The sequence below is a fragment of the Gavia stellata genome, chromosome 15, assembly GCF_030936135.1.
Source record: "Gavia stellata isolate bGavSte3 chromosome 15, bGavSte3.hap2, whole genome shotgun sequence".
NCBI classification, from domain to species: Eukaryota; Metazoa; Chordata; class Aves; order Gaviiformes; family Gaviidae; genus Gavia; species Gavia stellata.
In genome coordinates, this window is record NC_082608.1 from 3104479 (window position 1) to 3118625 (window position 14147).

At 49.0% G+C, this 14147-nt stretch overlaps 1 protein-coding gene across 2 annotated transcripts; it reads right to left on the reverse strand.

The window, feature by feature from the left end:
- Positions 1 to 1927: 1927 nt before the first annotated feature.
- B3GNT9 (UDP-GlcNAc:betaGal beta-1,3-N-acetylglucosaminyltransferase 9) lies at positions 1928 to 13987 on the reverse strand. Of its 2 annotated transcripts, none has more exons than XM_059824752.1 (3): positions 13974 to 13987; positions 13758 to 13860; positions 1928 to 5352 (listed from the first exon to the last, which is right to left on the reverse strand). In XM_059824752.1, exons 2-3 carry the CDS (start codon positions 13850 to 13852, stop codon positions 4041 to 4043), a joined length of 1407 nt encoding a protein of 468 aa, XP_059680735.1. In that variant the 5' UTR covers positions 13853 to 13860; positions 13974 to 13987; the 3' UTR covers positions 1928 to 4040. The 2 variants fall into 2 exon arrangements, with proteins under 2 accessions (XP_059680735.1, XP_059680736.1); XM_059824753.1 differs by lacking the exon at positions 13974 to 13987 and adding an exon at positions 6194 to 6236 and having other exon boundaries at positions 13758 to 13792.
- Positions 13988 to 14147: the final 160 nt, after the last annotated feature.

A 14147-nucleotide genomic window follows, 5' to 3' on the forward strand; every position in this document is an offset into this window, starting at 1 on the left:
GGGGACAGGGCCGGCACCGCCGACCCGTGTTATTTTATGGTTTTGTCCCTGGTCTTGGCACTGGGCTGGGAAGGGGAGGGAGAGAGCCAAGATGCCTGAGCTGGGCTTGGCTGAACTGGGGGGAGAGCGTTGGGCTGGTCAGGACTGGTGGGGGAGCTGTTCACTGCTCTTGGAGGGACTCGGATGCGCTCGTCCTTTGGCGCTGAGTTTCCTCTCTCGTTCCTCAGTATGGTTTTCTTACTGACCGTAAGCCTAGAAAATCACGAAAAGTTGGATTTTAAAGTTTGACTGGTTTTGACAGACGTCGGTAGAGTTAGTAGCATCGTTCGGGAAATGCGGTGGGCTCATTTTCAGGGCTGCTGAGACCTGCAACTCCAGCTGAAAGGTACCACTCAGGGGCTCAGCAGTTCTTCAAACTTTGGGGGAGACCCCCCGCCCCGATCTGGTGGTCTTTCAGCACTCTCCGGGGAATGTTCTCAGTGCTCATATTTAGTGAGGATTCTCTGAGCCGTTTGATTATTTTGTACTGTTTGACGTTGCAGTTGGGGTTTGCTTCCGAGAAGCTGCTGTGGAAAGATGAATAATTAAACTGCAGACAGGAAACACAATATTTTAACACTCGATTGCTTCAGAGCCAGCTTTGGCTTTCTTTTTTATGATGTCAAAGTCAGCAGTGGCCTGACCGAATGATGGATCTTGGCATTCGCTGCCAGTTTATGTGTTCAGAGATGCATTCGGAGGTGCTGAATGTGAGGTTCAAGCCAGCTCTGCTCGTTACAGTGACCAAATCTGGCTACTTACGTACAGCAGGAACAAAATTTGACTGTGTGGGGATCCCTGGCATTCAGTAAAACCTACTGTACCGTTTTAGCTTCAGATGTTTATGTCTGTCTCGAGGAAGTCTGCTTGCTTTCCTTGCTACTGGGGGAACCCACTTAGGATGTTCTTACGTTTTCTTTTCTCATTGTGGGTTAGTCATGAAAACAATTGCCAAGCAAGGCTTTGTAGCAGAACCCCGACTGGTGCATTGAATTAGCCCATTAAGAAAAGCTGCTCAGGGTGTCATTCTGAAACAGATGGTTTTGGTTTTCTGACATACATCAGAGAAGTCGGTAGAGGGTCCTTCCTGCCAGTTCTCACACGCACCTAGAGTTTTAGGATTTTCTGAAAAGACCCCCATCTTTTAGGGAACCAATCTCCAGCTTGGGTGAAGTCAAAGACTTTTTGCCTGCTGTAGCAGTAAGTAGAATTCAATAAACTGCAGAGGGTCCAGCCCTGTCCTCCAGCCCTGCCCTCCAACCCTGCCCCAGCGCGTTACGCTCACATATGGGGTCTCTGAACTTCCAGCTCAACTGCAGGAGCAAATGGGAACTTTTAAAACCAGGTCAAACGGGGCCACGCAGCAGAGGCTGGAGAAGAAAAGCAGATGTATCTTTCATTAATAGATACTAGGTTTAGTGTTCGTTGGATAAAAGAAATGAGCTATTCCATAGACTAAGACGACGGAGTAAACAGTTTGCTCTAGTTCTGTTTCTGCCGGCTATCGGGGTATGCGCTGGCACAGGTGGGTGTTGAACAACAACTTTAATCTGGGACAAAATGCACTCATTAATGTTGTATTGTGGGTAGATTGCAGATCTGAAGACATTATAGAAGGAGGAGCCAATCTCTGTGCATCTCCAAGCTTAAAAGGAAGATCTTAATAAGGACTGCTGAACCTGGCTAGCTGCCTTGTAGGAAATCGTAAGGTAAGCCCTGTTTATTTTTCTGTCGTTACCATTAAATTAAGTCTAGCATAAGGAAAGATTTACCGAGTTATCCAAAATAATGAATAATGTATTTTTCCTGTGGCTGTCTTCATGGAAAAATACCTGCGGCGTTAGTCTTGCAACGCGTGTACTTGACAGACTCACTCTGACAACTAGAGGCACATCTGCATGCTGTGTTTTAATTATGCTATAAATAATTTCCCAAACTGTAAACTAATCACAGGTAATACATTTCTGTACAAGCTCATAAATACGTCAGTATCACACACGTTAGCAGACAGGGGCGTGACTGGCCGCCTCCCACCAGCAAGGCTCTGGCTTATTTCCACACCCGACAGAGCTCCTTGTAAAGCTCGCGTGAGCATTTTGTATTTCAGGACCGCATCCTGAAAATATCCCAAATCAACATATATGGCCTTTTGATTTCTATATAGCTGATCTTTCCTTGGAAATACGTTATTGTTGGGCTTAAACTCTTACAATGAAGATAACGTGGAAGACCGTTGTTAATAGTCTACCAATAGATACTCCCAGCTTGCTTTCCTCCATGATGTGCATAGTTAACACGAGTACTGAGCCCAGGCTGCTGCTGGGTGGGAGGAAGGTGGTGTCCAGATGCGGAATGCAGCTGTGCTGCAGGCTCTGTTCAAGGGAAAGCAACTTCCAGGACATTTATGACCGATGGTAGTTTCCCTTGAAGCTGTGTGTATGCGCCCTCCTGGAGAAGGATGACAGCGGGGGTTCTCCGATGGATAGGAGTTTTGTTGAGGGGGAAGAAATTGCAACAGAATTAACAAGCACAGTATCACAGGTGAATTCAGGCTCTTTGCCCCATCAATTTCATAGCTTTTTAACCCTGATTGAGAGGAATTTAATTCCTCTCTGATGTCTAAGAAAAGGATGTTTTTTTTAAGGTAATCCGCTGCTGCAAAAACCAAAACGCTTCAAAGTATTGCCTATTCTTTAAAAAACGAAGCAATCCTGTGTTCTTGCCTGCTGCTTAAAATACTTACGAAGTTACAGACTGACTGAAACTTGGAAAGCCCAACAGAAAGATTGCTGTGTGTTTTTGCTTTCTTGTGATAAATTTAGAAAGGCTTTTATTCTGAAGCCCTTTTGTCTGAAGACTACTTTCTCCCTTCCTGTGACACCCGCAGCAATATGAAAAGTCTTGGCTGCTCTTTGCAGTTGACTGTATGCCAGGCAAGAGCACCGAGGTCTATAGAAACCAGCCCAGTCCATTGACAAGTTTTCCTTTGGTTTGAAGAAGCTCCCAAATGTGACACAAGCAGCAGCTCTGTGTGGTTTTACCCTCATAAGCGAAGGCCAAAGGATCTCTCCAGACGCAAACCTTCCGAAGATCTGGATTAGTGGTGAGAGAGATCAGATGCTGTTGGATGACTCTGAGTTTTCACTGAGTGCCAGTCAGCATAGCGTAGAGAGCCTGAGCTTGTGGAAGTGCCAAAAACTGGTCCCCTGAGTCCTGAGTGTGTTAATGGAGCAGATATTTGAACTGAGGAGTTGCTACGAGTAATGAAAAATCAAAACTCAGAGGGATCAGCTCAAAGTTCTTCTTGTCCTTTCTTTAAAGGCGGTTTGGAAGCCTGTCCCTTCCCAGTTATCTGCTTACCTGCTCTTTGCTCAACCAGCCACGCTAGCCTCAGCCTCCAGTTTGTTTTCTTGTAGTCCACCCTATCTGCAACGTACAGGACCCTGTCTCAATAGCTGTTAGTTGTTCTTTTCTTCTCTTCTTACGAGGCCTACAGCCAGCGGTGATTTGATTTGAGCATACGCTAAGGTGACTTGATTCCCTTTACTCTAGTTACTGTGTAGTTTGGTCATTTCATAATGAGTCCGAGTCAAGGTAACAAGTTGACAACGATCCCTGTGCTCCTTGGCATCATCTCTTACCCTCTATCTTCTTTCATTTCTCCCATTTCTACCAATGCTGAAAAATTGCCAAGGACTGCATTTTGCAATGTGCTTTTACACATTGGCCCACTAAGCACTACTGTAATTCTAATAAATAATAATAAATTAAAGATACTGTTATGATTATTTGGACTCATTAATGGAGAAGGACCTACACGGTATATGTGTCCAAATGTGGAATTTTGGCAAATTCCTGCAATAGTTTGTCGTCTTCTCTTAACACTGTAAATAAGATGTGCTAAAATACTCTACTTCTAAAGTCGGTTCATTTGGTTGTGACAGTTCCAGGTTCCCTTTCTCGGCTGGTTTGCTATGTGTTCTTGCTGCAGTCTGCCTGCGTTATCCGAGGGGTGATGCCTGTGGTGTTATTTGCACTTTCTTTTTCCATTGGAAAGGCTTCTTCACTTGCTTCTTCTGAGTACAGGAAAGACGTGGGCTGTGGAGCAGGTTCCACATTAGCCAGATCTCAGCAACTTTCAGACTGTGAACTACCATGAGATCTTTGTAAAAACAGGGGTCAAATGTCTGTAGGTGTGGGGCAGCAGAAGGCTTGACAATGCCAAAGGTCTTGAATCCTTCGTGCAAAATGGGTTTGAGGTTGATTCGCTGTAAGCACATGCCCAAAAAGACATCGTCGATGGGGAAGAGTTCCACCTCTCTGCAAGCCCTAGAGAGCTTCCTCATGGTGCGGCTGGACAGCAAAAACCCCCCTCCTCCTGCGTAGGCTGGATAGATGCTTAGCCCGTACATGGTCTCTGGGATATAGTATTTGCTCTTTCGGACACGGATAGGGCGGGCATTGTAGATGATGTCCCCAACAAAGAGGTCCTCAGTGGGGTCATGTCTCTCAAGGAAGTCAACAATGTTCTCGACGTTGACAAAAACATCGGCGTCGCCTTTAAAGATAAATTTCACGTTGTGGCAGAATTCAGCAGCCCAGTTCAGGAAGTGGATCTCCTTCAGGGTCAGATTGAAGAAAGTGTCCATGAAGTCCCAGAGTAAAATGTCCCGGTATGTCTGACTCTCCTGGTGGATCAGGGTCTCCCATGTCGCCAGCACTGTCCTATTCTTTGGTGTTCCCAGGAGGAACACTCGCTGGATCTGCTCCCCGTTCACCAAACCCTCCCTGCCCCAAGTTTTCCGGACGATCTCGCGTCTGTCAAAGTCTTCAACTACCGATTTGATAGCAATGAGCAGAAAGGGACCTCCAGGTGTTTTCCTGCATTTCTTGGGCTGGTTAACGAGGAGATTGAAGTTCCTGTTATCCTTGTTCAGGAGATAGCGCTTGAAGTTGAAGGCAGAATCAGTCAACGGGGGTGGAGTTGTAGTTTGGACCCTGTGGTTGGCCACTTCTGTTCGTCTAACGATAGGAGTTACTTGGGGTCTGGGTACCGTTGCCTCTGCTGGCATCGGTCTCCAAGGTGCTCTGGGGTCTGAGAATATTTTTGGTGTTACTGAAGGCTTCTTCTGTGTCAGCTCCTTGTTTCCTACTGGAACTAAATGTTCCAGCTGGGAGTAGAGTAAAGAGCAAAGTGCCACCAGCAGGAAGAGGGTACAGATCGCATCCCCTTTGAGACGAACTCTCATTGTCTCCGCGGTGTTTCTGGGACTGTTAAAAGCCGTGTTTGAGCTGCCTGGCACCAGTGTCCAGCTGTAAATAAACATACGGTGTGTCAGCAACGAGGAGTCGGCAGCTTTGAAGCGTGCAGGCAAGATGAACTGAAACACCATCTAAAGAACTAGCAGCAAAGTGCGTTTTACTCATACAAACACTGAGACACGTTAAGGAACTTGCCAAAAGGTGCACGGGTTGCAAACCTAACGCTGATCCTAGTGCTCTGGCTCTGCGTCTTGGTTAGTTAAGTCACCAAGCTGTCATCCATCATCCTGAAAACCACTCCTCAAGCACAACGTGAGGTCAGCCCTTCCTCCCACATCCCTCTCTGCCGAATGCGTTTTGCCATTTTGGAGATTTCACTGCTTTGGGAAAAACAAGGTGGAAAATGATGAACAATGCCATTCTTCCATAAATCATTAGATGATTTTTTTTCCCTTTTTCCCCCTAACTTGGTAACTGTTTCTTGCTGCTTTTACCCTCTTCGAGTTGCGATGGGGAGGCATGGACCTGGCTGTTGAAGGGCAGACTTTTCAGTGGCAGCGTGTCACTGGTGTTTCCCTGCACGCAGAGCCAGCTCTCGTAAACCAGCTCTGATTTGTGCCTTCAAAATGAATGCATTAGGCACGCTCTTGAATGCACATGAGGCTTTTTTGCTGCCAGTAATCTTTATAAAATATTAAACCATTATAGATAACTTCCATTAATAAGGTTAGAAGGGGCACTGGTGTTTTGTCTCTGCCAAATCACCCGAACCGGTAAGTAAATGGTGGGCAAATAAATCCCAATAGGCAGAAGCAAGGCAGAGCCTGGCGTTAGAAATGTTTTAATCATGTGTGAGAGATGAAGCTGCCTTTTGAAATACAAGATCACTTACGCTTTTCCCGGAGATCTTCTGTCTCATTTGATCAGTTCTTCAACTGCAAACAAACAAAAAAATAATGAGAGAGTAGTAAGAAGGCAGAAAGCAGCATGTAACCATAATTCAGGGAAAGAGCTGGTCAAGTGTCTGCAGCTGCAGCAAAGGCAGGTCCTCTCATCGCCCCTGTTTCGCGCAGTGGCTAACAGCCGAGTTGAACAGAGGGGACCCGACCGTCGCTCCGGGCTCGCGGAGAAGGCAGGCGACAACGGTAATCCCTACAGTTGTTAGCAGGGAGCATGTTCCTCAAAGTTTTGCTCCACCCAAAAATTTTTCCACGAGTGCACGTAAATATTCTTCAGTAACCCACTGATAATCTTTTACACTCGTACACTCTTTACAGCTCTGCCTTGCCCGTGCTGTATTAGTAGAAGCTACCTTTGAAGGTCTTAGAGTCGTCTGTCTTGAATCAGCTGAGATCATCTTACCCAAAAACTTCTCGATCGAAAGCTGCCTGGTTGAACGTCAGTCTGTCTTCACTTAAGGAACGCTGCTTACTGAGGACTGAAAAGGAGCCAGGGCTTGTGGCTTCCTATGCGATTTATTCCTGCAGTTCACTGTTTTCAGCTTTGTTAGCCTACGGAGCAGGCAGATGGAGGCTCTGCCTCCAGTCCAGCCCCGTAGCCACTCTACTGACTCAATCATCTAACGGGCAGCTATGTGCTTGGTAAGAATAGTGTTATTCAACGTGATTATGACTTAAAACAGGACCCTCTTTAGTTCAGCGGCATCCATTTTCAGCAAATCCTTTCTCACTGTCGTGGATTCTATCGCCCGCTAATTGTTCGTTAACCATCAATTTTATATCAGCCGTAACATTGTCTTTTCACAGCTCAAAATTAGACTGACGAGTCGGTAGTTATGTAGTATTAAAATAGTGGCACAGCGTTCCCTCCAGACTCCGTGGGATCTAGGCAATATTTCAAGTCCTATGAAACTGCAAAATTAATAAACCAGTTGAGTTTTTGGCCAGCCCCTTTAAAATTCTTAGATGCACGTTACTTGGACCGCATAGTTTTGAAATACTTTGCTTTTTCATTACTTGTTAACTGCATCTCCAAGTTGCTGTTGAAATGGAGAGTATTTCATCATCATGTGGTATCGGCTGTCTTTTTCCCAAGCGTAGCTCCAAAATATTTACTGACCTCCTCGGCTTTGTCTCCAGTATTGCTGAAAACTTTTATTTTAGCAAATGGCTTATCCGTGCCTTGGTAAGGCTCTGTGCGTTCCCGGTGGGTTCAAAATCGCTTCCTCCCTGTCCTGATGACCATACTTTTTTCCTCGGGTCGCCTTTCTCACCGTTTTCTGCCCTCTGATAGAGATTGCTGGGGTTTTCTCCGTTTGTTGGCTTTTTTTACTGGACCTTTCACTTCTCTCCTAGGCTAGGCAGATGTTTTAACTGGCACGGCCTTAATATTGATAGCAGGATCATGGAATTTTCTCTGATCTCTCGTAAATTGTTGTTAAAATGCTTATAATAATCAGAAGCTGTTTTCTGTTTATGCGTTTTCTGCCAGGTGACTTGGCTCATAACTATTTTAAGCCTCGTGAAACAGTCTCTTCTAATGCATATAGGATGTTAGTTTGCATTTTACATCTGTCGTGAGCAAATTACCCTTGGCAAGTCCTGATTGCAGCGCTCTGCAGCAACCTGCTGTGTTTCAGTTTTGTGCCTAATCATCCTTTATCTGTCAAGACGTGGTTCCCAGCAGGGGTATGAAAGGATGGTCCCACTACACCCAGGACCCTGTCTCAAAAAGCTCATAAGAACTAAAATTGAGGCGGTTTTGTTCCTTCTGTTGCGATGGGATAAGCTTTATTGAGGTACCACGCAGCTCTGTGCACGTGGTCTCCAGAGCAAGCGGGAGATGAGGAGTCCCTGGTGGGATGGATCCTGATAGCATTGGGATGCTTGTGTATCTCCACTCTTCATAAAGTCTCATCTCTTTCCCCACTGTAATAGCAATTTTTTTTCCTTTTCTATGCAAAAGTTTGATCTTATTTCAGCTGCCAGGCTCCAGATGGTAATTAAGGAGCTGGATGAAAGTCCTGGCTCTTCCCTCTGTTTAATTTTATCGGCGAGGGTTTGGAATAAGACGTGTGTGTCATGAAGCTCTTAATTTCCATGACTCACAGATTTATCCTGCCAGCATCTCGGAATCTGGCAATAAGCACCCTTGGAAAAGCCAAGAAAAACCCTGAATTGTTACAAGCCTGGGCTGATAGCCCGAATTTTCTTCTGCGTTTTCATTTATTGAAAGAAAAGAATCCAAAATAGCGATTTCCATGCTGAAATAAAACAGTTCGGTGCTGAATATAGACATCTCTTTTTCAAAAGAAGTTGCCAGCCCTTGAAGTGATTCCTTGATTGAATTATATGGATTTTCCAGTCTTTGTTAGATATTTCCTTCTTTTGAAGGAAATACCCTCGGTTATTACACAGCTGTGAGCTCTACCCATGGATGTCGGTGTGGGAAAAGCTGTCCTGTTCTTGAATTCAGAGGGATTGATGATTCTGGCAGACCCTCCAGTATGTCCTAAAGCCAAAAAGATTATTCATCCACCTCGACACCGGAGGGGAAAAAAAAAAAATTACAGGGCTATCAAAGTGAGCAGAAAGTATTTGATGCCGAACAAAAGCGATGTGAGCACAGCAGAGCGTTTCTCAGCACAGCATCTCGCTGCGTGCCTGCATCCAAGGCGGACTCGCCCCTGCCTCGTACGCCGCCGGAGCGGGGGATCTCCATCCAACTTGTGAAACGGAGCCGGGGTTATAAAACTGCTGCATCACTCGGTGCCTCGGGGAATGTGGGCTTCGCTGCCAGGGCTGCCTCCCGTTTCCTCCAAGCTTGGAAAAGCGGGCAGTTGTCCCTCTTTGTGTCGGCTACCCAGGGGTGGCTACAGCAGCAATCTCGAGTCCAGCTCGAGTGGGTCTGAATGGGACGATGCGGTTTGCCCCAGCGGCGGGACAAGGGGGGTCCTGGGGAGGACCGGGAGTGTCGCGTGCTGGGCTGCGAGCACCGGCGATGTTAGAGGGCTGAGCTGGCCTGTGGGAAGAGGCTGAGAGGTCCCGTATCCATGGGGTGGCAACACGGGGAGCCCATATGGAGGGAATGTGCTGGAAGAACCAAGGGGTCCACAGCCTGCATGGCCCGAGAGGCAACAAAATGCTCGAGAGCTGGAAGCGGTCGGAGCTGGGCACGGCACCCTGGTGAGCGTCCAGTCAGGGAACCTGACCTGCGCTGTTGCGCGCTCGGGCAGGGGGCCCAGTCCTCCGCCTGGTTTTCATTTATTTGAGAGGAGGGTTCTAAAATATGGCCAAGGAGTGCTGCAATAAAAGCAGTTAAATGATGATTTTTTTTATTTTTTTTTTTTTAGTTTGTTAGTCCTTCATTCCCAGCTGAATGATGTGAAGCCTTGAGCTCATCCTGGAAACTTCCTTCTTTTGCAGCAGCCCTCACGTCTCCATCACTTGGCACTTCTGCTCACGTGGGCGCAAGTGGGGAAAAGCCTCTGGATCCTGTCCCTGAATTCAGTCAGGAAGCCTTGGTGGATTCTGGCATGATGCTTTGTGCCTTGAAGAGTGGTTATCCAACCTGCCCAGCCTCGGGAAGAGCAGCTGCAATAGCGAGGCGAGTTGAAAATGTGGTACACCGAGCAAGAGGGTACGAAACACAGCAACGAGCTCTGCTGCACGCTTGTCCCAGCCCGGCTCATGGGAGCATCCGTCCCCACCAAGCACGGCTGTGGGTTTTCCCTGGATCAGCTTGCTGCCCCACTGCACATGAAGCATTTCCAGCTCCCTCCCGGTTCCCCTCCTCGCTCCTGAAGCTGGAGCTGCCACTGGTAGGTTTGGGTTTGGCAATGGAGGGGCTGCATAGGTTGTGTGGGCCACACAGTATGTGGGGCTGTGGTTGCTGATGGAGATGTCTTGCCTGTTTCTCTGTAAAATGAGCTAAAGAAAGTGTTGGGGATCCAGCACTGGTGGGTTTAATGAGCTTTTTGCAATCCTCAGGGGAACTTGGAAAGTTCTGAGTGGTGGGGGTGCTTTGAAGCCGTGCTTGAGGTTTTGGGTGTTTGTTTTCATTCCACGTTGGTTGAACACATTTCACGAGAACAGAGTCGAGTTCTAACACCCAGTGCTGGAAGCTGAGACCCAGGCTCTGGCCTGCAGCAGGAAGGTCTGCAACACGTGTGCCTCTCCAGCCTCGTTTCCAGCAGCTTTTCCACCCTGGTTCACTCAACAAGAGCAAATCAAGCTCCCAGGCCCTTCCTCACCTTGTGCTGCGGTTCCTCTGCCTCCTCCTGGTGCCGTTCAAGAACCCACCAGCAACACCACCACCACCACGCCCTATGCCCACCCTGCAGCTGGGACTGTCTGAAATAGATGGGCACAGGTTAGTGTTATCCCACCAGACCAGGATGCTGACAGCGAAAAGTTTGCACCACCTGAAGCTCTGGTGACTACATCTTCCTACCAATTCTCCCTTGGTCCCATCCTCCGAACCCCCAAGGGTCGGGAGAGTGTTTGACTTCTGTGTCGGCACCAGTTTAGTTTAAACGCGTTGCTGAACACGCAGACACGAGTAGCACTCCGTTTTGCATGGGGATCGCTTGTTTTGGTCTCTTCCAGCTGCGTTGGGCTGCCGTCCTTCTCTTACCCTTGTACAGAAACCTGAAGTGAAGCGCTAAGGCAAAGTTTCAAACTCGCAGGTGAGTTTCCTTGGTGTATGGGTCTTGAGCGGGCAAAACCTCGTCTTCATCTTGCATCACACGGGTGTCTGGGCTCTTTGGGGTACCCACAGGGAAATGCGGCAGCTTCCAGTGCTGGGTTAATTCTGCTCCACATACAAAAACATGCATGAAACAACTTGGGCTTAACTGTTTAAGCTGGTTTTGGAGTGTTTAAAGGGGAAAAAATAGCTCTGTGTGTTTGACCAGGGAAGAAGCCCTCTTTCGTTTCTGTGTTTGGGTGTCATGTAACAAGTTTTATTCCTGCATGGTTTCTTTTTTGGTTTTGTTTGTTTGTTTCGTTTTATTTTCCCCCAGGCAAAGTCAATAACCTCATCAAAGTTGATGCTTCAAGTGGCTCTGGTGCCAGACAACTCCTCTTGGTGTTACGGGGTGTTTGTGAAGAGGTGTCATGGGGAGCTAGAGGATTACAAAGCCACACTGGACGATTTGATCTTCTTGACTAGGAGACAGGGCAGGCTGAAATACAAGAGACGCCCTTCGGCACATTGGTTAGTGCAAAGTCCTAGAAAAATGAAGTAACCAAAACAATTGCTAAGCTGCCTTACCAGAAAAAAGAGCCCATCTCATTCAGCCGCTTAGAAGTTTTGAAGTCTATAAACAAACAGAGAAAAGGCTGCAGGATTTAATTAGCTTAATGTCTTAAGAGAGCTCTCCCAGCAGTCAGGATCGTGAGCCAGAGCCAAAGGAACACAGGGCAGAGGGGCAGAGGCTCGCGGTGCTCATCGGCACGCCACTGCGCTGCTCGTACGCTGCTGGTCGGTGCTGCCATCGCAGCAGCGCTCCGGCCCCGTGCGCAGTGTCCCCGGCACAGTGTCACCGCTGCCGGTACCTCCAGGTGCTGCAACACGAGTAAAAGCTCTGTTGGTTGAAACACTGCGCAAGCAGGTAACAAAAATGCAGGCCCCGCTCCAAAGACTGTTTCCAACTTTCCTGTCGGGGCTGCTTTTCAGGCCAGCGCAAACGAATGGAGGAGATCCATGCTGTTACAGGACAGAGTGCCTTATTTATCTCTCTGCTTGCCCCAGTCCTGAAATACGTGGTTTCATCAGCTTCCCAGCTGGCTGGTTGCATTTTATTAGTCTCCGCTGTTGGCGCTGCCAGCCCTGCCTTCGCAATGCCAGTCACGCGTTAGACAACTGCTTGCAAACGGCTGCCGCGATCGCCTCCTTCTAGCTTTCACCCCAGCCGGTGAAGCTTTTGCGAAGCACACAAACTGAAATGCAGGGAAACTGCAGAGCTGCCGTGTGGAGGCTGGAGATGGATGCGAAGATGTCTGCTCTCACGTACAGGGGTCCCAGAAAGGAACTTGCACCATCCCCGGCGGGCAATCGCGTGGTACCGCGGCAGAAGGCAGCGTCGGTTGCGGACGGGAGCCTCGGTGGCCCTGGGCAGCGCTGGCTGCCTGCGCGACCGTCCCCACGACCTCTGGGAAAAGCTGGCTGCCTGCGCCGCTCCTCCCGTCGCTCCGCTGACCCGGTGGGAAGTCTCTCCTGGACATGTGGCACGCTTTGGGGACTGCAGCTCTGCTGCATTTGAGCAGCGCAGGGTGTTTTCCCGGCCCTTTCGGGTTAGGACGTGCCGTCGGGGCAGTGCCTGTGCAGGACTGCGCCGCTGCCGGGCACGCCGCGGCGGGCCCCAGCAAACAGGGAAAACTCCAGCTCCTCCTAAGCGCAGCACCACCTCTCTAGCGTTAGCGTTCAGCTGCCTGCAAGGTGCAGGAGGAGGTAACACGCAATTACCTTCCGCAGGCTTAGCAACCTCGAGAGGTACTTTCCGAAACCCAGATGCAGGCTGGCGTGTAGGTGCTCTGATTTGCAGAATTACGGAGGGCGCAGCAGCTCAACTCGCACCCCGAGTGCTTCAGGGAGACGGGTCCCTCCTGGAGCAGCCAAGCGCAGGCGAGGAACCTGCCCCCTCTCTCCTGCAAACATTCATTTCCCCTGGCCCCCGGAGGAGAATAAAGCCTTGCAGGCTCGGGAAGGGGTAGGAAACAGCCCCACCGAAAGAAGCGCCTTCCTTTCCCAGCCCTCCCCAGGCTGTAGCGCTCACTGCCTCTTCAGCTCCCAGACCATCTTCTGATCCCATAAATCATTTGCCTGATGTGCCCCAAACCCCAGCAATTACAGGGCGTTAGCATGGATGTGTTGTTACACCCGGGCGGGAATGGGAGGGGGAGTACGTGCCGACTTGTCCCACTGATTTCAAGATGATACCCAACACACAATTTTATCAGCATCTGCCCAAAAGCTGTTAAAAAATGTGATCAGTAAATGCCCATTTTTTTTCTTTCTCTCTTTGCGACGCTAGAGAGCTTGAAAATTTGCATGTTTTGCTCGAAGCATACAACACGGGGAAGAAGTCACGTCCTTTTACTGACGAGGAATGGCTTTGAAATGTAACATGCCACCACTGGAACATGTTCGCGGTTGGGAGGAAACGCTGTCTTGGAGCACTGGAGGCATTGTCTAAAGAAGCCCCAAACTTTCTTCTGTAAAAAATGCCCTAAAACACCCGAAGGAAGTTCTTTGGAAAGTAAAGTATAAAGCAGACAGAGCCGGGCTGGAGACTGCGTGTTCAGAGCCTGTACCGACCCCGCTGCGTGTTAACCATCACAGTTCAAGTCGCTGCAAGTGACATTGCGAGAGCAGCAAGGCAGAAAGCAAAGCCGCAGGCTGGGGGAAAAGGAGAGCAGTAAGGGCAGTCTCCACTTCCCACTGCACGACTCTCCCCAACCCACCCTGATCAAACGTACATAACGGATACTTACATCCCATTTGATAGCGCTGATCCTGTGTCCCCTCGGTAATGTCTCAGCAGCGGGCTGCCAAGTAGGCACATCTGGATATAGTTAGCGTTAGACATTCCTCAGCCTTTAAGCGAAACCGAGGAAATCCTCGCTGAGCGAAGCAGCGCTCCTTCCCCTGCGCCCTGGGCCGTTTTCATGCTGAAAGCCAGCAAAGTTTCCCCGCGCTCGTGTGCCTACCGGGGAGGGTTGCGTGTGCCAACGGGCTGCGAGACGAGACGCCGGGCTCCTCCTTGCACACGCTCGCTTACTGTAGCGTGGTGGAAGGAGCAACCGCACCAGGGGAAGGAGCTGGGTCCGCTTCCAAGTGCCTGACACGTGATCGGCAGGCTGGGGAGCGCAGATGGCCTCCAG

Excerpts from the sequence above, each read along its gene's own strand:
- B3GNT9 (XM_059824752.1), bottom strand. The coding sequence starts at position 13,852 with ATGTCTAACGCTAACTATATCCAGATGTGCCTACTTGGCAGCCCGCTG. Across the intron at positions 5,353-13,757 it reads TCAGCGCTATCAAATGGGAT|CTGGACACTGGTGCCAGGCA; the intron begins GTAAGTATCCGT and ends GTTTATTTACAG.